Source organism: Protopterus annectens, chromosome 8.part1, assembly GCF_019279795.1.
Source record: "Protopterus annectens isolate FY-2018-M chromosome 8.part1, PAN1.0, whole genome shotgun sequence".
Classification (NCBI taxonomy): domain Eukaryota; kingdom Metazoa; phylum Chordata; order Ceratodontiformes; family Protopteridae; genus Protopterus; species Protopterus annectens.
Window position 1 is genome coordinate 278,078,906 of NC_056742.1, and position 25,591 is coordinate 278,104,496.

General features: G+C 37.8%; 1 protein-coding gene across 1 annotated transcript in view; it reads left to right on the plus strand.

Moving 5' to 3' along the window:
• The window catches only part of MCTP2 (multiple C2 and transmembrane domain containing 2), a 2,216,888-nt gene that overhangs the window by 1,766,080 nt on the left and 425,217 nt on the right, over positions 1–25,591 (plus strand). Inside the window, exon 17 of the mRNA XM_044081878.1 lies at positions 21,653–21,772. Coding sequence (XP_043937813.1) covers positions 21,653–21,772 — 120 coding nt within the window. The remainder of the gene's footprint in view (positions 1–21,652; positions 21,773–25,591) is intronic.

A 25,591-nucleotide genomic window follows, 5' to 3' on the forward strand; every position in this document is an offset into this window, starting at 1 on the left:
TATTGCAAACAGGAACTTATTTTTTCTTTATTAATGTAAAAAGTTAACAGTATGTGAATGTCTAAACATTTGTCAGTGAGTAAGTACTTAATTTCTAACTGAGGAGAATTTAAAAAGTTACAGAAAGTGAAGACTTCCTTTATCGAGGTAAATTACAGAAAGCAAAGACTTCCTTTATCGAGGTAAGGAAACCCTCCCCAAAACAAACACACACATACACACATAGAGTGGTCTTAGTTAAACACTACTGGGAAAAATATAACTAGACAACATTCAAGTCTGTCTTGAAATATTCCTCAACTCTGAAAAATGTACAGAATTTGAAAGGACAGTTATCGCATCCATGTTTATCTTTGTGGCTTTGTAGGATACAGTCATGAACTTCTGACTCCTTTGTACTGACCTAATTTCATTATGATTCAAATGCAAATTAAATTGCTTTAGTTTGATGTGTTAACTTCGCAGAGGTCAGGAAATGACTTATGCAAAGCATCTTTGGACTTAATAGGTTTTTGTGGCCAGTGTTTGCAATAATTCTGCTATATGAGACAGCAGTGCTAATGTTGTCTACATTTCTGATCCTTAAAGAATCGCACTTTGCCATTCATCATCAAAAGATGCAAGTTAGATATTCAAGGGCTTTGGTGTCTCAGTGATTGGTATTGAGGGCAGGGCAGTGCAGTGGCTCATTCATCAGAATAGATGTTGCCATAAGATGCATAGGTCATACATAGGTCTCAACCTCTTAAGAGGCCAGTGTGAAACAAAGACTCTAACAATGTGTGACAAATGCTCAAAATGTGTAACACCCTATTTTTGCACTGTGTGAAACATGCCATTGACATGGGGCATGGTAGAATATCTGTATAATTCAATAAAACCACTATTTTTATAAGGAGCAGAACAAAAATGAGCCAGAAATCTAGCAATTCTGCAAAAATCTGTACATTTGAGAGCTAGATCATTTTTTTAAAATTCAAAAGATGCTAATTGCTGAAATAGCGAGAGCCCCAACACCATTTAACAAATGCCTTTTTTAGTTATTTATTTTTTTGCACCTCGGGCAGAATTTTCCAAACACAGCTGTCACTGCGTAAGGAAACACATATCCTACAGAAAATGTATGCTAACACAGATCCTGTTATTCTAGCAAACTTTCTAAATTTATAAGAGCAATATTCAAAATGTTTCTATTTTTGTGCTTTTTGTCCCCCTGTTATATTGGGCTTTGTCCAGATTTCTTGCACTAAGAGGTTGAGAGGTATGGCCAACTATCCTTTTATGTCCAATGAGTTTGTCAAACCAACTAATCAGAACAATGAAAGCAAATTTAATGACAAAGTAAAATTTAAATATCTAGTGCTTCAATCAGAAGAAGAAAGTACTGGTAAAGTAAGGCAAACAGCAATTGAATGAGTGACTACATGACAAAATTAAGCTAAAAATAATCTACATTCTCTTCAGATGTTCAGAAGGAAAAAAGTACAACTAAAATGACATAACAATATGTAATGAGAGGGAGTGGGTAGATGACTATGCAACATTTAACAAATCAGGCTTCACCCTGTGCGTTAAATGATTCTACAGTAATTAGAGTATTACATCATAATATACTGATTGCTTAATCAGACTACCTGCCCACGTTAATTTAGTTAAAACCACACAAACGTATGCATAGTCCTTCACCTTTAATTTTTCGAATACTAACGGATCTATACAAAATTTAGATTAACTAGGCATACTGTTAAATGTTTTTTTGAAATCTTAGCTAAGAAGCTCAAACATGGTTAAACATGATGGTTTTGGTATGATTCCGTGTTTAAAACTGTTAATTTGCAGCAAGTCATGTCAGAGTAAAGCAGGGAATTCCTACGATGGGGAAAAAGGTACAGATGAGAAGTATGGGCCTTGGGAGCCCCAACACACCATGCCTGCTAACTGCAAGTCATGACCCACCTATCTCCATGCCACTGCTTTAAAAGGACTGCAAACAAAGCTGGTTTAAACTTTATAACAATATGTAATGAGAGGGAGTGGGTAGATGACTATGCAACATTTAACAAATCAGGCTTCACCCTGTGCGTTAAATGATTCTACAGTAATTAGAGTATTACATCATAATATACTGATTGCTTAATCAGACTACCTGCCCACGTTAATTTAGTTAAAACCACACAAACGTATGCATAGTCCTTCACCTTTAATTTTTTCGAATACTAACGGATCTATACAAAATTTAGATTAACTAGGCATACTGTTAAATGTTTTTTTGAAATCTTAGCTAAGAAGCTCAAACATGGTTAAACATGATGGTTTTGGTATGATTCCGTGTTTAAAACTGTTAATTTGCAGCAAGTCATGTCAGAGTAAAGCAGGGAATTCCTACGATGGGGAAAAAGGTACAGATGAGAAGTATGGGCCTTGGGAGCCCCAACACACCATGCCTGCTAACTGCAAGTCATGACCCACCTATCTCCATGCCACTGCTTTAAAAGGACTGCAAACAAAGCTGGTTTGACTTTTCCTTCCTGCCAGGTAGCTAACGTGTTATGTGCTTGTCTTGCAGAGGAGCACTAGTGCGCAACATGTAAACAGGACTTGGGATTGTAGTGAAGGAGAAAAATCAGGGGAGGAAGCACTAGAAATAAAATGGAATTCTGCTAGTTCTTGTGTGTGTGCATGCATGCATTTTTCCCTGTAAATTGTGGGTGCAGAACTATAGTGTTGTATTTGTGTCCGGGGTAAAGAAATCATAAACAAACAAAAAAAAGTATCTATGCCACATAGCCATACTATTTTTGTTGCCAAAACACTCGATATTTAAGGTTTCACCTACAAGAGGAACCCTCGCATTGGTTTGTATACCACGATGCCGATTGGCAGTAATTGCGATATACAAACCAATCAAAACCCGTGTTGCGGAGCCAAAGCTGTTCATTGCGGAACAGTGGAAGAGTGGCTTCAGTGGTTCGTTCCGCATAATCCAGAGCATTTGGCTCCTCAGATAAGATGAGAATTGCCAGGCCCACTTAGTCTAATCTCCTAAGATGCCTAACAAAGCATCCTGTGACCACCATCTGTTTATTGGGTTTAGCTTTTTTTCCCATTATCAATCATTCTGTGCCTCATACATGTTTAGATTCGCCACTTTCAGTTGCCACTACCTGCTAGGGTATACTGTTTTGTGCATCTTGACTTATACATTGAATGATAGCTGTTTCAATTCTGGCAATACTTTTCATCTGGAAATTTTATTTGATTTAGCTTTTGATACCTGAATATTTAAACTACACCTAGGGTTACCTGTTTCTAAATACAGAGAATTCAGAGAATATAAAGTTAAATCATGCAACAAAACAGCTACTGCTCAATGTACACAGGTGCATAGTGCGAAGCCGACCTAAAAATTCTTAGGTTAGAACAACTTGAATGCCATAGCACAGAAATTGTAGATGATCAGCCATACTGATATGAGCAGTATATCTAAGGTGTAAGATGGCAAAAACAAGATAAAATGCAATCAGGTAGTTTAAAGTCTAATTTGGCACCTGTACATAATACATAATTCACATGTAACAGTACAGCTTTATACTTGACTGAGGTCTACCAGGGTGGTCTAAGGATTTCCGAGTCCTTAGAAGACATACTGCTAAGGTTCAGGATAAATAAATCTCTCTTTTGTAACCACTTCAGTTGACATAGAGGGGTAAAGCCCTGACTACAACCCAGATAGTGGCTAGGGCAACTGCTGGAGCTGCTATGGGGGAAGGTAGAAGTGACAGCCATTCTGGCTTGACTGCTCTTTAGGGAGACGTCTGTATGGGGAGGGCTTGCCTGGGGTAGTCATTCCCATTGTAGAATCCCCAGTGGGCACAAGGGGTCCCATTGGATCACTAGCTTCAATGAGCTGGCAGGGAATTCCTGAGTGATTACTCACTTGCAGAAGTCAGTGGCTTGACCTCACTGATGTCCATTGGGCGTCAAAACCTTAGGCAGACAACTGGGCATGTGCCTTGTAAAATAAGGCTTTAAATAGAAAATCCACCAATCTTGGATGCGTTATGTTTGCATTCTTCAGTGCTCAGCTCACTACCCAAGGAGGAACAAATTGGTTGTAGGGCTGTTGGCACACTGGGGAATGATGAAGTTACATTGAGCAGGAGGAGACAGAGGAGCCCATTGGTCAGGAAGTTAACAAAGAAAAATAAAGCAATAAAATAAATAAGTGACTAAATCACTGTTTTCCTGTTTGCCAAGTTGTGTTGTTTTCTTACACAGTTGTACATCTCATAGTTTCTTGGTATATGCATTGAGAATTTGATGCCACGTTATGAGCGTTAATTTACTGATAAACCTGAGAGTATACACATTTTTGCATCATTTTTTTAATGCAGAATGATATGGCAACTAGTTTTGCTGCTTCACAGTGCTGGTTATCCAGTTCAGTTCTCGAATGGGTCTGTCTGCAGAGTCTGCACATCCTCCCTGTATCTATGTGTTTTTTCTCTGTCTGCTCTGATTTCTTCTGGCATCCCAAAAGTGTGCAATGGTTGAACAGGTGCCTCCAAATTGCCTATAATTATGCATGTCATGTGTGAGTTAGTGAATGTGTGCATCCTGTGTTTGACTAATATCCTATTCAGGATTAGATGCTCTGCGTTGCAGCTACTGAGTGCTGGGATAGGCTCCAGCTCCCCTTTCACAGAGAAAAATTGGTAATTAGAGAATGTATTTATGGTATTGAAAGTCTGCAGGTGATGGTTACTGCTGATGAGGACCTGCCCTTTGCAAAAAATAGATTTTTTTCATACTGCTCATTTCCCAAGGTTTATAAAATGTTTTTGGGTATGCAGTGGATTAAAAGTACAGTTATGAAGGTGGAGATGGATAGAGCACCCTACTTTAATAGCTGAGGTAGCAGGAGATTAATATCCTATAGCCGTAGTTTAAGCTTCATCAGAAGTATTTCTGATTAGGCAAATTTGGACATTTTGAAGTGTGATGATAAGTTACCAAGCAGGGTGTTGGGGATAGAGGCTGTGGTCAGCAAAGTCTGCTTTCAGATATATTGTCAGGGTGGACGCTGCATTGTTAATCTAGTTCTGCAGAACACAGAAAGGGAACGACATTTGGTTATTTTGATATGGTAGAGTTTAATAGTTGTGGCACCATCAATTAGATTTGATTTGATTGGCAAAGTGTTGTATTTTTGCTGTTTAGAGTAACAGAGTTTGTAGTTTTGTTTTTCTGGTATTGATGAATTAATCACTTTGGGACACATGGACCTTAATTGCATTTGGAATCCACAGTAAGTACTCATGGCTACCTCACAGAGCTATTTTTAGAGAAGGAAACAAAGGAGTTGCCTAGTCCAGAATTTCAGGTATGAGAGTGAATTTATGGTATTGAAAGTCTGCAGGCACCAACGTCCTAAACATACCTTTCAACCTCTTAGCACAAGAAATCTGGGCATGTCCAAAAATAATGGGGGAACAAAAGCCCAAAAATAGGAACATAGGCATAGGAACATATTTTAAATATTGATGTTATGAACTTAGAAAGTTACTAGAATAAAAGGTTTTGGTTTAGCATGCATTTCTGAAGGATATGAAGTCTGAAACTCAAACATCTGTCACTTTTTAGTAACTTCAGTTCTCAATGATTTGCCAGAAAACCACAGATTTTCTGAGGAACAGACTAAAAATATGAGGCAAAATCTGGATAGTTGAGAGTTATGATCCTGAGGTTTCTGAAAAGCAGACGGTATTGTACTTTCTGGATGTTGCACTGATCTCAGACATATAGTTTAAGTCAGAAGTCATTGATTGCCTGCCACATTATTGGCAAGTGCAGAATACCTTCTCTGCTGGAAATTTAGTCTGCTCAGATAGCAAGCTTTATTCGCTGGACCAGTCCAACCAGCTGTGTGCTGGGATATGAAAGTGAATATGAGAAGAGATTACATTCACTGGTGAAATCTCCCATAGTCACACTTTTTAATATTAGATGTAAGATGTTGCCTTGAGTAGTCTTCTGAAAATCGCGTTCTACTCTATAGAATCCATTTTGAAAATACTTTGTGTGCCATTTATCTATATATTTATAGTCATCGCATTGCAAATATTTTAAATGTGCTTCAATTTGAAAATAAAACCTGTGAGTAATCAGAGCTTTAGGTGGCACATGACACAAATTATGTATATAGCTGACAAATGCTGTACTTACAGAAGAAGTTGATATTAACTACCAGAGACCCTTACCTCTGCAAACTTCACTCACCTAACCACCGGCAATTGGGACAGCCCGGGATAAATATCGATAGACTTGTAAGGGCTCTAGGGCCATTAGCCTAGTAACCTTCTATGAACCTATGTGTTTGTTTAGTTTGTCTGTAGAGTGAGTGCATATTTTTATTTTATTCTTTAGGGTGAAACTTTCTTGAGCATTCTCAAGAATTTATAAAATTCATTTTTGAAGGGTTACAATCACAATGGTGGCCTTGATAATGTTGTGCACAAGCATTTTATGAAGGACAAGTTTTAATAAGTTTGTCATGTAACCATTTATTTCTTAGCTGCCATGGTTAAAGTATTTACTTCTTCATCCAGGCATGCATACACAAAGATTTAGCACTGCAGTAAACTTTCCTTTTTTGTTTTGGTTGTAAAAAAAAAAAAAGTTATGCAATCCATTAACTTTTACTAGTATGTGATATGCCCATAGAAAACAAAGTATTACAGCAGTTTGTGTGTGTGCTGGGCATGCTTTCTGTACAGAATGTACATTTTGTTATCCCTGTCTGAAAGTGATTTTCTCCATAGATTCCTTTCACATCCCAAAGACATGCTTTAGTTTAACTGGTGAAGTTCATTATTTGATCAGTGTTGCAGTTATGCTTACAAATGGGATGTATCCTGCCAAGGACGCCATACATCTGGCCACTGTGACAAAGCTCAGGTGCTGCTTCCTTGAACGGTGTGTGTGTCAGACCTTAAACATAGGCATGAGGGCTACATTCTCAGACTTTTCTTGCAGTCAGCCCAGGTTTCAAGCAACACTCCATCATTTCCTTGTTCTGCCAACCTTTCTAAAGGAAAAATAAACGTGAGTCAACCAACACGGTCCAAGCAAGATAAACTTCTCTTGAGCACCAAAAAATATATAAAGAACTGGTTTATTGAGGAAGGTTAGCGCTTTTGCGGGGTTACCACTTTATCAGACCAAAATACAGTTTATCTTGCTTGGACCATGTTGGTTGACTCACATTTATTTTTCTTAGTTTGGCTGTTCTGTTTGTGAGTCTTCTTTAGCAGTGTGGCAGCTGATGTTTGTCTATTTAACCTTTCAAAAGGATCCAGTTTGCCAATGGCAGTGCAAGCAAAGTACGCGATTGGGGACTCTTCCTAATTTTTATATTTCTTTATATTGTACCATTCATAATGTCATCAAAAAGAGGCAAGTGCATTGGTGGTATGCAAATTCACTACAAAGATAGGAATTGGCAGTGTCTTTTTTGCTTAGGACTAGAGCATAATATTACAGATTGTAACTTTTGTCTGACTTTCATTCCAAAAATCATGCAGAGTCATCTTTCCTGTCTAAATATTTATTTGCCAAAGTTCCTACCTCAAATGTTCCCTCACAACTGAAGAAGAAAACCAGAAAACTGAAAGAAGACTGTATTACTTCATATTCATTTACCTGATCAGAGTCAGATGTACCAGATGAGGCATTTGAAAATCCCACAGAACATATGATCTCTGGACCTATTCCTTCTGTTGCAACCCCACTGGAGGCTGACATGGAACACCTTACAGGCACTGGTCCAACCAGTCTGACAGCAACTAAGGCCTTGAAGGGGTAACAAAGCTAGTGGTTTTAGAAGGACCAGATGGAGTTCCTCAAATTTTAGTTCAAGAGGACATCCCTAGTTCTCTGTTGGAGAGACATCCAGAAGTGTGTCTTACCCATGTTGTTTCTTTGGGTACCCCTAAGAAAAACAAAAATCCAAGCATCTTTCTATTCCAGCCTCTCATGTTTCAATAGACCCTCAACAGAAATGGCAGGAATGTCCTCAATGAATAATTAAAGCAGTTATGTTTCTTAAACCTGCTCAGTTTCTGTCTTCCTCATTCTCTACCCCATTAAAAGAAAAGCGAGACATCTTCTAAGGAAAATTGGTCCTCTGAGCCAGAATCTGGCAAACTGAATTATTCTTCAGAGATTCATGCACCTTTGAGATATATATATATATATATATATATATATATATATATATATATATATATATATATATATATTTAACAATATGTCCTCAGACTCTCCTCAGGAAGAGCTTTCCTTTGGGGAACTATACATAGTGTAATGCAGCATGGGAGAACAGACAAATATTAAGTCACAACAGATATTATGATATCTTGCAAAAGAATGTTCCCAGTGACTTCTCCTGTTCCTCCAGTTCTTGGGGATTTGGGGACATTTTCCTTTCTGCTTCTTTAATCCCTGAGACACAGCCAACTGCACCTAGAAAGCCTGGCAGGTATTAAAAAGTCTATTATTTACAGAAATACTTGTATACATTCCAGAGATGCTAATAAGCCCTTTAAGCTTATGTGGGAGGGCGGCCTAATGGTTAAGGTGTTTGCCTTACAAACACAAGGTGCAGGGTTTGTGTCTTACAAGGGATAATTGGCTAGGTTTACAATGGCTCGCAAGGGCAGTTAGCCTAGTACTAACCTATGAACCTATGTCAATGTCATTAAAAAAGAGGTAATTGTTCCCCTCTACTCAACACTCATTAGACCCATTATACAGTACAACGCCCCTTTTGGAATGTACCTCACAAGACATCTGCAGCAGCTGGAAAGGCCACAGAAGTACCTCACAAAGAGGATTACTGGCCTCAAACAAATGCCCTACACTGACCACCTCAAAAAACTCCAGCTTTACTCTGTAGCATATCGCCTACTCCAAGGTGATCTCTGCCTAACATATAAAGCTATGTCAAACCCAGAGCTGTTGGACATGCTACACCTAAAGAAATCCCAATCCCTCCAAGCTACACAGGGGACCTAAACCTTGTCACCACAATAAACAGGACATGGTGGTGGGATAGATTCCTGTCCCAGAGACTTCCCATACTCTGGAACAGGCTACCCATCTATGTCAAGCAAAGTTCTTCATTAGCACTCGTCAAGAAAAATCTTGATGAGTGTTTGGGAAATAGGAAGTACACCCCGGGTTTCACTTCTGTGTTTCTGCTCGACAATGGCACAGGAAAATAACTTTCTTGGGTGTCGTAAGCAAGGGAACCTTGTTGACTAAGCTTATGTAGGCCCTTAGGCCAATAGCCTAGTACCTACCTATGAAGCTATAAGCTTTTCCCTCCTTCCAATGTTTTCCCCAAGGATAAGGACAGTTGAGCCATATAATAGATATGGAGAAGGGTATATACATCCACTTCTTTAGCCTTTCATGCTTTTAACTGTCAGATAGACCCCCCCCCCCTGCAGAAATAATTAAAATTTTGTAGTGGTTTAAACAATGCGTTCTTTTCTCTGTTCCAGAAATTTCAAAGACATTACCCCTCAAATTCAGGTCCTTTCTTTCATAAAAACCTGCACTACAAAAGGGCAAAAACATCAAGTAATATATGCAAGATTAGCCTAAAACTGATTTCAAGGGAGTAAAAGGCCCCTTCCGTGACAAACCTTCCAGTTTTTGACTACATAACCTGCTCCCAAAATTATTCTCTTGACAGGCAATTGGGATTTTATTTTATTGTCACAAGACAAAGGAAAGTAGGGAAAATCTGATCAGTTATTCATCATCTTTGATGGTAAGAAGCAAGGTCTTCCAGTATCTAAAAAACATTTCCAGATGGATATCATTTGCCATCTCGTTTTGTCATTCATTTCATGGTACATCTCTTTCAAGTAGCATCAACACTCATTTTAGAAGAGCCGTGGTATCTTTTAAGGAATTTCTTTAAAGCCCTAAACTCCCAGCCTAATGCAGAAGCAGCTGTTTGCTCCTCCATTCGTACCTTTAAAAAAAGTTACAAAACTGATGCTTTTTCCACAATCAGACCTTGTTTTGCTCGAAACTTTTTTTAAAGGTTGCTAGACTGTAGTTCAGTACATCTTTTCCCCTCTCACTTTACGTAAAAAGCTTTGGAAATCATCTCAATGGTCAGAATTACTGCAACAGTGACCTAATGGTGAATGTAATAAAGTTGTGCAAAAACTTAACAAATAACAGTAGATGTTCAAATAGATAATTGTTGCACCATAAACTGCCTCCATCCCCTTTTTTCTTTTCTTTTTGGCTGAGATAGAAAGCCATTTTGCCTACTACTCCTTCACCTTTCCCTGTATATCTTTAGTCTCTCCTCTTTGTACATACCCTTTGTAACCACCTTGGGCAAGAAACCTCTGAGGATTTTGGCACGCATATGTTCCTTATGCACCAATACACACAGTCCTTGTGCCTAGCCCTCAGGTTAGCTGTATAGAACACGAGGAGGAAGAAATGCCTCAGCTTTGGTATACTGACCAGGCATAAGGTATCATTGTCAGGATATATTCCACTGGTCAGCATTACTGCAACAGTGATCTGTTTGAACATCTATTGTTATGGTATGTTATTACCCAACTGTCTTTCAGATTGCCCTTAAGAGTGTGTGCGAGCAATTGTGTTTGTGTGTATAAATATGTACATCCTGCAATAAAATGGATTCCTTTCTGGAATTATTTTTTTCTACCTTGTGCCTAGACAGTGGGTGGGATAAGGCTCCCCAGTGACACTGCATTAGATAACTTGAGTAGCAGAGAATGAATGGTATACCCTATTAGTTCAATAGATCATTAAGAAGGTTGCTTTAAAATTTATCCTAAACATAAACAAGTATGGTAAGTAGTTAGTGGGTGCCGGAACTGCATTCCTGCTAAATTGTTAACTACTACAGTTTTTTTTTCCTTATCTAGGATGACTGGCTTAATCCATAAGGACTCAGTATAAGAGAAGATCTGTAACAGCACAGTATAGTTTTTTCCTCTTTAAAATATGTTTGTTCCAGTCATGTACAGCTGACTTCAGGCTCCACCATGGCCAACTTCCCTATACTCCTGTCTTCAGAGGTTTCTGATCTGTGGCAGCACCACAGTTTGTTCCACATTGGTGCTTTACCCACAGAGAGCCCTACATTTCCTTAGGTTCTGTTGGTTCCTTCCACTATGTACCTGTTAGTGGGATGGGGCCAGATATGGAGCCATCATACTGTATCTCAGAGTGTTTTTTTTCTTGTTAAGCTCTGCCTGCCTCTGATATACTGTCCTTTATCACCCATGGGGTATGCAGTGGTGCCACAAGAGAAATGTTCCCACAAACATGGTGATGCATCCATCATTTGCGCAGTCCTTTGCCATAGCAACATCTCTGTTATCTAGGCCCTGGTTTCACCTCTGGGACTCTTGAAGGCAAAAGTCTGCTCACCAGAATATCTAACAAATTTTATCAGGGTCAGAGTAAAGACATGCTTACAGTGCCTTCTCATTCAAATCCCAGCAGTTCCTGCAGGTACCCAAACTGCTAATTAAACTTGGGTGCCCTGTGTCATAGTTACGGCTTTATCCTTGTATGCCATAGAAGCTGGCTTAGTGTATTTTAAAGAAAGTATTGCAGACTTTCAGCTAACTAAAAACATTGTTAATTGGTGACACAGAGTATTTTCATTAAAAGTAATTAGTCGTGTTATTTTTTGGGTGCTGCAAATCAGCTGCTTGATGAGTATCTTATTTAGCACTAGGTAACACTTCACATTGTAACAGAGCATGACTAGTAGCAGTGAGGATGCAGGAAAATGTGAAAAACAGGACCAGGCTGTTCTCTGTTAGGCTTCATGTTTTAAACTCCCTATTTGGCCGTGACATTGTTTATTCCTAGTTATGAAAATACATACTTGATTTTACTGACTTCCTGTACAGAATTTCAGTCCTAAATAAATTATTCACAGTGGTCCCTGCTATTTGTGTAACCTTTTCTTTTGCAGTTCAGGTTATAAGATATGACTTCCCATTTGAGTATTGGTTACAGTTTATGCAAACTGTTGAGCATGTAATAAGAGCAGTTGTTTATTTTGCATGTTTTATGAAAGGTTTCTGGATATGTCCCATTGTAACACTCCCAGAAAATAAGATAATTAATCACGGCAGTCAAGTTATAGCTGTATAGTCAACTGCTTTAAGAAACTAAAGTCATGAATGTTTGAGCTTGATTCTTGGTCTCACATTTCTTTGGAAAAATGCAAGTACTCCTTCTGTATGTCACAGTAACACCAATTCTCACCTTTATTGTTTTCCTAACTTTGCTGTGTATTTGTGCTGGTCACTTACATGGGATGGACTCTGGGAGTGATAAAATCAGATTGTAATTTAATCTGTTGATAATGTGAATTGTACATGTTGACTAAAGAGGTCATATGTAGGCAGGATATTGTCTTATATGCTAATGCACTTGTGTGTCCTAACACAGGAGTTGTGGTGCACACCTTCTTAGTCATTCCCTTGCTTCATCAGGGCATCAATACAAATTAGTATAGTATGCACTGATTATGTGACAATGAAATATTAACTTCAGCACAGAACTTGCTAAGTATTCATTTATACTAAGAGGCATTTACAAAAAAGGAACATCAACACTAATTCAGCTCTTGAAGTCAAAAATCTGCTTGCCAGAATATCTAACAAATGTTGTCAGGAATAGACTAAAGACTTACAGTACCCAAATTTATGGTAAGACTGTGGAATATATCCCTACATCAATTGTTGTTGAGTCGTGTCTTACCCATACAGTGACCTCACGTAAAGCCACCGCCATGAACAAAGTTTGCTAGACAATGTAGGGAAAGGAAGCGGATTGTTAAGGCCTTTCTTCTGTATCATGCACATACCTATGGAAAATTTAGAGTCACCAGTCTCCCAATTGCACATCTTGAGGATATAGGAAGAAATCATATTACTCAAGAGAAGACTGGGAGGAAATGCAAATACTTCATTAAAGACACTACAACCAAGAACTGCTGATTTTTTATTTTTTTTTGCTGTGAAGAGACATTACTATTCACTGCACCATAATGCTACCCCTAGAATACATGGTGATTATCAGATATAAAAAACTGACCCTATTTAATTGTGCCACAAAGATATGTGCATTTAAAATAACTTTGTCAAGAGGTCAAGATGTGGACGACACTGACTGAAAGTCTGTTTTAATTTGAGTAAAAAGAAAAAGGTTTACTGTTCTTTCTAACTACTTATCTGGAGAAAGGCTTTGTAGTTTGCTAAACAAGCTTAATTGAAAAGTTATAAAAATGGTTTACCTCGCTGTATAGTATTTCTTTTACAGTTTTCCTCAAAACTATGTCCCATCTCCTTTTGATGCTGTTTACTGTTTGATGGGGTATTGTTTCATTTGGTGTCACACTCGTTTCAGCTACCACAGTCCAAATGAAACAGTAAATCTTTATCTGTTTCCACTGTCTAGCATGGGGCCAGTGTTTTTCTAAAGTTGGTTGGCACATGTTATTAAATAATAAAGAATCAGGTTGGATTATTCGGCTGGGGGGGGGGGGTTGTTTAAACCTGTCCTTAATGAGTTGTCATAGATTTCTTAACCAACCAATGTTATTCTTGAATGCTAATGATGCTCTTTATTTAAGGGATTGTTAACTTTTGCTGTTATTAAGCATTGAGGAAGGCTGTTGCTGAAACCGGTATGTGGTTTGCTTTTGGAGCAACCCCAATAAAGGAGTTTTAAGTTATCACTCTTCTTGTGCTGGACCTTTTTTATTTTTACAGTTATTGTTGTTGGTTTGGTCCATGCACATCTGTACGTGCGGGTGTTTGTGTCTGTACTGCCTCCCCAGCTCTTCATTTCAAGAGTAGTAAAAAAAAAGAAAAAGGAAAAAAAGTCTGTTCCTTGTACTTGGGCACACTGGCCAGATACACGCCCCCTCCCTCCTGCCCCAGCTTTTCCGTGGAAGAATAAAAAATAAAAAAAAAGGTTCACAATCTGTTGTTGGTGCTCCTGAAATTAACCACTAGGTCCTGTTTCTTCTGCATCCCACCCCTCCTTAGCTGAGGGGCAATTTAAAAAAAGGCTGTGATAAGGTACCTGAGACTCCTGTAATGCAGGAATTAAACAGGTCCCATTTCTGTTCCCTGTCCCCAATCCTTCTTCCTCAGATTTTATTTCCAGGAAAAAAAAAAACAAAACAAAACAAACAAATCTTTTTTTCTTTGAACCTGTAGCAGACTGCTTGCTACAAATGTTATCAAGCAGGTGCTACTGCTTTTACTCCATATGGAGCACTACAGTGCTCATGTTTGAGGAAATTGTTTTTTCTTTTAAACTGTTGCAAACTGTTACTACATTTGTAGTAAGGAATTGCTTCAGTTTATACCCTGTAAGGAGTGGTACAGCACACACCAGTTGCTACACTTTAGACCTCATGGGGAGTTAAAAGTCAGTAAGCTCTAAGGAGCTGCCAGGATAGGTTGGAATGGCTGATTGTGCTCCCTAACATTTTGAGACCGGGGCAGTTGCATCTTCGCCTTGCCCTAGGTACGATACTGGTTTGGTGTTATTGACTGAGTGTAGTCCTCATTGATTTACTAGATAATTAAACATTTTATCAGGGATATAGTAAAAATATGAGGGAAAATTAGGGATGTTCTACAAAATCAGGGGCATCTGAAAAGTACAGAAAGCAGGCAGAAACAAGTGCTACCCTGCAGTTTTAACAGTTTTAAAACTGCTAAGATGCGTCATTCTGCATGCTTTATGTCTGTAAGTGTGGCAGAGTGAAGTTCCAACAGCTTTGAAAAGCTATTCTACCTTCCACTCCATTTGCTTGCTAGCTAGTAGTCTTTACTGTCAATCCCTAGTGTGAGATCTGATTTTGACAACTCTTAGGTAGGTGTCCTCAAGATTTTGTTACTCACTCCCTAAGCACTGTTAAGATTGGGTCTTGCATCAGGGAAGCAATTAACAAGTTCATACTTTTTCCATATTTTGGAACATACTAGTGGCACTCAATGGCACTACACACTAGAGATTTATCATAAGTGCATCTGAGGGGTCTACACAACTGCTTCATTATAGCAGTTCTGGTGTTTCCCTACAACAAAGTGTGCCTATTAGTAATATGCTGAACAGAAGTACAGTAAACTCTCAGTTAACCAGAACTCAAGCAACCAGAAAAAAATCGAAGAAATACAGTACAGTATGAACAATTCAGTTTTTCATGTGTTGCACTTTGTTTCCCCACACAGAAACATACCTTACATTTTTAGAGATAGTTTTAAAAAGGAAGATACAAATAAATCCGCTCTCTCCCCAACTTGAGAACAAGTCAAACCAAACCGCTAAAATGTCAACACTCACTCCATACTCACTCAGTCAATTTGCATCAGATTGCACATTTTCTCTCCAATCTCTCTCACACACACACACACACACACACACACACACACACACACACACACACAGTTTCTTCAGCTTTCATACATGCATTCACTCTTTCTCTCTCCAGTCTCTCACACACACTCTCTTCAGCTTTCATGCATCTCTCCGATCTCTCACACACAGTCACTTCTGCTTTCATACATGCATTCTCTCTCTATCTATTCAGTTCTTTCAGTTCCAATCCACTCAGCGTGCCACTGAAAATCGTTCTCTGTGCTATGCTTTCTAGTGTTAAGTATAAGTTTAAAATATTATTATTCCAGCCAGGAAATTAACTACTGTATTTCAATATTAACATCAAATCAATACACTGTTTATGGTATGGTATAGTACAGGGTACAGTATTTGTCAGGTCTGTTTTTAATAGTAATGCTCAAGCAACCAGAAACTACACTTATCTGGCATCTACCAATCCCCATGGGTGCCGGTTAATTAAGAGTTTACTGTATCCCTATGGCAACAAATAGAGCAGCCTTTCCTTGCAAAAGACTCATCATTCATATAATACTCTGGAAAGGTATGTGAGTGGACAAACTTGTCCATAAGGTTTGGAGAGATCCTACAGTTCATTTTTGGAGTGTGGCTCAAAATCCCCCCCAGACATCATCAGTAAGGATGTTCTACCAAAATGTGTTAAGAGTATTTGAAATAGCATTTTGGCAATAACAAAGGGGGCATACCTAGCAGTAAAATATGCATTCTCTCTAATTGAATTATTAAAGGATCTTTTTTTGTTGTTTTGTTTTTACTAAATGCTAATCTCTTGTTATTGTAAGAGCCAGAAGCAAATTGTTCAAAGGACTTTCTTTGTTCCTCATTTTGATATGCCAGATTGTCTTTCTAAAATTTTCTCAGCTTTGTTGAGAAATTTATCATCATCAGAGCACAATCTTTGTGCCTGAGCAAATTCCCTGTAGAGAAAAAAAATAATATAATTAGATGGGTGGGGGTGACTGTTGATGGCCAACAGAAAATTGTTTATGTCAGTCATTTTCCTATACATAGTATTCCAGATCTGGTCACAGCTAAGATAACTTAAAACATCCAGATATTCTGTTCTTTCTGGCTGTATGTCTCAAGTAAAAGAATTGTCAAAACTGTTACCATTCCAGTGGAGAAGTTGTGGATAGCAATTAATAAAGAGCTGTAGGACTTTATCTGGGAGGGAAAGACAGCAAGAGTCAAGTGGGATAAACTGATTCTTCCAGTAGAACAGGGCAGATTGGGATTACCCAATTTGAAGGGGCATTTCAAAGCTACACAGTTAAGGCTCCTATAGCACAAGCAGAAAACTATAATTCAAAGTGGAAAGGGATGATCTTGAAACAGGGGAGAAGCTTAGGAAACAAGAGAGAGACTGTGATTTGGGATGCAGGCCTTTAAGGAGAATAACAATAATCATACAGAATATTATATCCCTAAAGTGGCAGAAAGTATTTTAAGAACTAAGCCAACACACAAATAGAGAAAGGAGATTCTCTGATAGGGATGACTGCAATTAGGGATATAGACAATAGGCAAGAGGGGACTGGAGTTTATTGGCGAAAACTGGCAAAGGAGCCAAGGTATTGGGAGCAAACAACTAGAGAGGGAAAGGTAATAGACGGGGAAGAGGCCAAGAATTTATTTGGACTGCAGGTTAGAAATTGCCTTCCCTATCAAGGATTGATATCAGGGTATAGGCAAAGAGAAAGAAATGGGGGGGGGGTCCTAAACGAAAGACCACCACTAGTAGAGTTTTTAGTAGAATGTAGAACAGAAGCTGCCATTAAAAAAGGAATAATTACTAGAGTATATAAAATATTGCATGATAACTATAAGAATCAGAGTAGGTAAGAAAGGATTGGGAATAGAGATTGGATAAGCAATTCACAGAGAAACAATGAGAGGGTATATGTATGTCTCCCAAATATGCAACAAAATCTAGAAGATTTAGGATTTTTGCTTGGAAATGTTTACATAGATATGTTTATCTCTGAAGTAGACTCCAGAGAATTTTTCCACAAGTAGACAGCAAATGTTGGAAGTGTGATGGGGAAGAAAGAGGTACTTGGGAATATGTTTTCTGGGAGTATGGTGGGTTGGAGACTTTAAGGATTCACTGCAAGATGCACTAAATTAAAGTTTGTTGAGGATGCCTAAGTACTGTTAAAGTTGGGTCTCACACTAGTGATTGGCGTAAGACTGCTGGCTTGCAAACTGCAATGGTAGAATGTAAAACAGCTTTAAAAGCTGATAGGACTTCACTCTGCCACACATAAACAGAATGCATGTCAGAATGCAATGTCTAACAGCGTTTAATATTGTTAGTTTGTCTAACAGCTTTTAAAATGATTAGTTCCACCGAGGAGCACTTTAGTACTGTCAGACAGACAACAGATATACACACAGTAATTTACTAGCTGTAAAAGCCACTTTGTACTTGTTGCACTTGCTTTTTTTCTGTAACTGGTAGAGCACGGAGCAATAAAGCTTTGTAAACTACAAGAATTATGATAAGTTATCGGATCCTAACTCCATGTTATGTGCTCTTGACATGGATGCCAATATTTATCTGTTGAGTGGAATTTCATGGCATCCGTGCTTCGGGTACATAATAACCTGGTTATGATAGGAGACTCTAGCATAATCCTCTATATCATCCTTATATCTAGTTATGTTACACACTAATATAAAGTGATGCTTATACATATACTTTTTTTTTAATACAATGCTTTTTTATGAAGTTTTTAATAAAACAAATTTGATCTTCTTAAAAAGGCATAGTGTTTAGAAAAAGGAAAGCATTTAAAAAAGGATATTCTATTACATCTAACCCATATCTTTGTAATACATATCCAGGGACATATGGCATTCCAGTAAGTACCACAGTAGGTTTAACAACAACCTGAGCTTTCACCATCTCAGACTGCCGTGACCTCTAGATTTAATGTGGGTTAATGAAGGGTGGCTCCTCTGATGTATAGCACCCCTGTGCAGCATTGCATTCTGTCAACAATGGAGTATGAATCTAAGCAGGCATGCAGCTGGATATGCATACTATCACTGATATATCATTTATATTATCTGACTTGAGTACACTTAGTATTTTTCATAAGGTTTATGATTTTTCATTTGCCTAGGTCTAATTGAGAAAATCATAATTTTGTAGGGCCATAATAAGCTTAACCAACTGTGCAGTGCTAATATAATATTACGTTTGCGGAATGTGAGGTTAGCTACTCTCACAACATACATTTTTCATAAGATTATGGTGTGAACACTGAAATTCTGCTGTTATACTGCTGACTTCATTTTCCCCAACATGGGTGTGTCAACACCAGCTTTTGCAGATAGGAGAAAATACAAAAGAAATTAAATAAATTCTCCTGTGAAGTGCCACACACTGGTTATGAACCTGGGTAATATGAATATTCCTTAGTATCCTGTAGTGAGGTCCATGAATTTAGGCAGCTTTATTTGTTGACTGTAAGTTGAAGCCTATAGTGCAAACACTTATCTCAAGGATTCTTGGCATTTCATTATCTTATAAGATGATGATTTATTCATTGTGTAATCAGAAACTCCCAGATTTATTACAATAGATGTAGAAAGCCTGTACACCTGTATACTACAGTTTTACGGGGTGAATTTTGTCATTAAGTTTTATATTGATTTATACTAACAGGTGCCACAAAGATATTGAACTTATACATATTTAAACAACATTTTCTACATCAATGCAAGTATTTTGAATGGCTGAAAAGAGAATAACAGTGGAGACTGCGGCTAACTTATTTTATCATAATAGAAATGTACAATTTTATGCACTTCAAAGGATGTCATACACATTTCTTTTTGCACATGTTTTATTGCTGATTTTTTTTTTTATTTTGACAGTGAGCTGGCAGGGGAATTTAACATGTTTCTGGCAAAAATTGATTTCTAGCAACATTTTGAACCATGTTAACTTTTTGTATATGGATATCTCTTTTATTGATGAGAAAACAGGTTTTGAGACTAGTGTATCCTAAAGTTACATTTGTTAAAGCTTTTCAGAAGGATGTAGTTGACAGACTAAGAAAATGAAAGATATATTAAAAGCCATTTTGTCAGCATGTCAAGATTAATTACTTTGAGGCATTTTTTTGTATGAGGCTGAAACTTTGGATTTATTTTTCATTGAGAAGAAGGTATGAAAATGACTGGGTGCAAAAATATTGCATGATGTAGCAGAGCACAGACATAATTTTTACCCAGTAGTTGTTTGAATGGCATAGATTTCAGAGGCAAAAGGTCTGAAAAAGTTTGAGATTTGTCATGGCCTCTGTGCATGTGTTGTATAGTTGATGCCAGTAACATAAGTGGTGTGATAATGTTCTGGATAATTTTTGGTGGTAACCTTGATTTGATCCATGTGTTAGGGAAAAATTCAAAAGTTGTTTTAAAAGAGGGCACACAGTTTGAATGTCAAGTTAGAATATTTGTAGCTGCAGTAAAGAGGTAACCACTGGGGGACTTATTTTTTGTAAATACTGCTAGCATATTAATGTTGTGCCCATAATGAACTTGAGTCACACACAGATGGTACTAGGAAACAACAGGCATTTTAAATATACCATTCAAAGTGTATATGTGGCAGGGTATGATCTCTACGACAGCTTCTAAGTGGGTAAAAACACTTGGAAGCTAGCACAGTGAATATATGAACATTTTTATGCTATTAAAACCAAAAATTAATATAATGCATGATGTAACCATACCAACAGTGTGTACCTTATAACAGTCTATTTTCTTTATAATTGACACTACTGAGTTTAGACCATGGGTTGCTGATTTAGATCTATTGTTAAGGTTCAAAGAAATTAGGTGATGGATTTCTTTTAAAGCTAATCAATCCCATGGGCTCATCAAAGAAATTAAGAGTAAAAAGTGAAAGTTCTTAGAAGCCCAAATAAAATGTATCTGTATTCAAATTATACTTTAGTGTTTCTGTTTTGATTGGTACAGTTAAGGAATGACATCATTTGATTGGCCTTTTCTAAACTGTGCTACCTGCTTTATTTTTCAGTTTAGAAGACGTCTGTGTTAATGTATTTATCATAAGGAAGTGGTGGACTGTCATTATTAAAAATACTGTATTTTCTAGTTCTGTTTCAAGTGGTTTCATTTTGTAGGTTTTAAGTTTTTGGCTATTTTATGTTTATTTGGTAACTCTATTTTCATTTGCAAAGTATTGATTCTGACTGACATACTGAAAAAATGAATGACTGAATGATTTAACCCCATCTGACTTCACCTTAAAGTAGTGAGTATTCATCTTAGTTTCTGACCTATACCTTCTTGAGTCTGTTCAGAAGAGAGGCTACCTTGATATTGTTGTTAACGAAGGTATAAAAATAGCCTTATGGTAAGCCAGCAAGAACAAAGATTAAAAGTAACCCTCTAGATGAAAATGATACCTTGTTGAAGAACTTATTCACTGTATCCTCACCATTGTTTATTTCCCTTTTGTGCTTTCAGTGCTGGCAGTAAAACTCAAAAAAGGAAATTTGATTTTGAACTAGAAAATGTACTACACAGAAGGCAAAACGTCCTAGTTTAAATAACATTTCAGATATTGATGCAGTAGTTTGAAGTGACATCTAAATTTTGAATTTAGAAATTTAGTCTTTAATGTCAGAGTGAAATCTTTAATTTAAAGTTTCCTGGTACTTAGCACTGCTGGTTTGTACAGTATCATATTTTGGTCCTATTTTATTGCATAGTAGATTGTAGTGGTTATCTCTATAAATGTAAACAGTGTTTTTATTTGTGCATTCTCAAGCTTGTTTGAACATATTGAGCACATATAAAGTAAATCCATATTTTAAACAAAAATTTATAGCCGAAATAAAACTGTCTTAAGTACAATCTCTGTTTATTTATGGACAGTTACAGTAGTGTGTTGTAGAGATGAAAGAGGGTGGTGAAAGTTGCCTTACTACTTTTCTTAGGGGAAGAGATGCAAACATATATCATTATGTGTTATTTAAGTAACTTACAGAAGGGGTAGTCTGTTTTATGATTTACAACTGTAGTAGTATCCATGTTTCGAACATTTTCAGTGATATAGATAATAAAGTATTCTTTTATCTTATTTTTCCAGCTATTTGTTATCATTGTATGGTACATGGAACTGTTCATGCTCCCCCTTGCACTCTTAGTGCTTTTCACATATAACTATATCCTGATCCGGACTGGGAAGATCAGCTCATCCAGCAGTCTGGTAAGTGACAATATCAAATATTTTTTAACTTTTCTTTACTTTGAAGCTGAAAAGGATAACGCCAAAAGTGAAAAACGAGTACTGCAATGAGACAGAAAATGTATTCTATTTTTTTAGCCTCATTGATGGTAGAAGAGTTCCTTTTTATCAAGACAGTCTGGAACTGTAAAAATGAGCAACACAATAGTTTTGATATTGTAGCGCTGTGTAGAAAACTTATAGGAGATAGTTTGTCAGAGAAGTGAATAGTTTTCCTGCCCATTGAAGAACTGTGTTACTTTGGAATGCAAAACTTTACATCGCTACTAGGTAGCTACGTCAGAATTTGTTTTTACCAACATAGTCTTGCTTTTTTGTATGAGCTGGATAACATAAAAAGGCAGGACATATAGATAGCTTTCCCACACATGATCAGGCATTATTTTTATTTTATTATGTTGTTAACTAGACAGACTGATACACAAATAGGCAGATGGACAGCTAGAGAGAAAGCATGACAGGACTGGTAGATAGGACAAATAGAATGATAAATGGTTAGAATAATCATTAATTCCATTGGGGGTTAGCTGCCCCCAAAACCTCACACAGTATTTGTTAAAAATATGGAAAGTGAAGGATATGAAGGGATGCCAACATTCCCATACAAATGGAAATAACAAGAAGTAGCAAAGGCTCTAATCTAATTCCCAGAATTGCCAAAATGATGCAGCAGCTGTTAAACCACTGTACACTAAAAGGGTGCATTGTTCTCTAGTATCACCAACTTATGGTACTATGACTTATGAACAGTGTGCCAATTTTAATTAAAAAAAATTTAGAAGAGCAATAGATTTACAAGCTTTTTTATTATATTCGTCTGCAGACCTCTTAGTCTTACATCTATTTTATGTAAATGTTTTAAGCATATACTGTGTAGGGGCAGCATGGCTTGATGCAAATTGTGCTACTTGTGCAGCTTTTAATTCAAAGGCTATTGCAGAGAGGAGAAATAAGAAAAAGGTCTCGTCCTAAATCTCTGAAGACTCTTTCAACTTCTACTGCTTAGAAGCTTCCTCTAAAATTAGAATCTTCAGATCCTAGTTCTTCGAATCCGAAGAGGAAAACTTCAGATCCCAAGCCTTCAGATCCGATAGTTATTTCAGGCAAATTTCCTACACAACCCTCAGATCTGAATTCTGGTATATCTAGGACTCCTAGAACTCATTCACCTGAATTCATTACTGATCCAATTTCTTCTCTGCTCCATTCCTCTTTTATGCAAATGACTGCAGGGAAACATTCTAGGCCTCAGTCCACTGTCTCATCTCTCAGGTTTTCCAGGAGTTTCTCTAAGGCCGAAGTGGATAGGATGATGAGGAAGTTCCCCAGAGCTCAGATTCAAGTAGGAATTATACCTTCTCTTTCTCCCATCAGGTCTGTGAGCCTCCCTTCTAGTTCCATATAGTTATATCTCATTCTCCAATCCAGTCTTTGGTTTCAGAGTTCTGGGATGCAAGAGTCTAGAGAGAACTGCTGTCAAAGCTATAGAGGGTTATGTCTTCAACTTATACAGTTTCCCTGACTGGATCTGCGCCTATTCCCCTTGGATCAGGATGAGTCTCAGAGCCAAAGCATCAGCATTGGATCTGGAGGGGGGCCAGGAAGTATTATTTATTTATTTTATTTTATTTGATACTGTCTCCCACCCCGAACTCCTATCAGCTGTCTCTGATCTTAATCTAAGCCACTCTACTCTAGCCTGGTTTCAGGACTATCTAACCAACCAGCTACAAGCAGTAAAATGGCAAAATTCCTTTTTCTCCTCTCCTACCTGTCAACCTGGGGGTCCTGCAAGGATCCATTCTTGGACCTCTTCTTTTCAACATGTTCACCAACCAACGTCACAGGGCTACTCAGCACGCCACACAAGTCCAGTACACTGATGACTCCACCCTAATCTGCTCCGCCCCATCACTCCCTCAACTCCAGAAATTGAAACAGGAATCCTTTACTGCAGTTGAAACCTGGTTAGCTAACGCTCAACTAATATTCAACCCCCAGAAAACTCAGCTAATGATATTCTATTCCACTAGAGCCTCAGAAACCATACCACCATTCACAGTATACTCAGCTAACAACATCCCTATCACACCTGTCCAACACACCAAAGTGCTAGGAGTTATCATAGATCACAACATGAAATTCGATATCCACATTGCACAGACAATAAAAAAGAAGTCCATTAAAAAACTCGGAACCCTATATTGATGCAGAAAGTACCTCACCAGTGATAGTAAAGCTACCATCGCAAGAACCCACCTACTTTCCCAACTGCTGTATGCCTCCCCTATACTACTCAGTCTAAAACAAAACAGACTTAAACAAACTAAACACTTGCTACAACAAAATAGCAAAGTTTGCAACTGGCTGACCCCTCAGAACACATCACTGTCTAGCAATCAAACAACTCTCATGGTCAGAATTAACCAACCTGTCATGAATAACCAGCTTATAATAGCCCATCAAATTCTGTACTATCCCGACAGTTCCCACACTATAAGGCCTACTTAATATCTATTCTAACAAATGCCTACTAAGATCCACCAACAAAGCACTGGCTGACATAGTCAAAGGCAACAATAATTCTAGGGGCTCTCTGTATTCCGCTTCCATTACAAAAGCATGGAATTCTATCCCTATAGATATTAGGACCACAGAAAACATAAATAATTTCAAAAATCCTCCGATCCCATTTAAATACATTCTGGATATGTAATTGCTCTGACCCTGGGTAGACTCACCTAATATATCATACCTTACTTTAAACTTCTATGAAAGCCTATGTGACGCCAGCGCCCTGGCCCAGCAATCAAGGAGCCTCAATACTCACCACTAACACCAGAGAGGGCATCTCATATAGGAGAAAGGATAACAAATACACACAGTAAAGTACAATTTCCCTTAAGTACACACAGAGATCACAGTCAGTCTGAGGCTGGTTGCTCCCTTGCTCCCTAGGTCCCCAATAAAACTCCCCACTGGCACAGCTATAGGGTCCAGATCTCAGCCTAGCTGGCAAGCTAACCACCAGTACCCTCTCTGTCCAACCAGTGCTTCGTGTCCCTGCTCAAGTAGCTGACACACACACACACACACAGACACACACACACACACACACACACACACACACACACACACACACACACACACACACACTTTGAGATAAGTATTTATACAACTTCACAGACACTCCTGGGAAAGGCTGATACAGATTCTCCAACTGTGCACCTTTACCCAGACTATATGGTAGTAATTACTGCCACCACCAGCTAATAATTATCAGCTACCCAAAGGTCCTTAAAGGTGTGTCGAATTATTACTGTGCAATATTATTATCCAATTGGTAAGTGTTTCTAAACAGTCAAGGTTTATTAGAGCGGCCTTGTACACTAAACTCTATAAATATGCAATGTACTCTAGAGCTTAACTTAACTCTACACAAACCAGCCACAGGTAAAATGCTTTTAAAATATTTAATAATAAATACTTAAAACACAAGACAGTACTACTACACCGCAGTGCTATTCAAGAGTTCAAAGCTCACACAGAAACTTGAAATAAATCAGTAGTACAGCTCTGACATAACAGAAAACACTTAGTCTAACTTTCTTCTAATTTCCTAGATATTACTACAAGAAAACATACTTCAAAGATAACTTACTTACATAGAGCAATAAAGGACATTCCACATGCAAATTCTGGTCATTAACTTTAGCCTTAAAACAATAGGTAGGATGCTTACTCCAGACTCATCGACTCCAAATTCTAACTTCAAAGGAA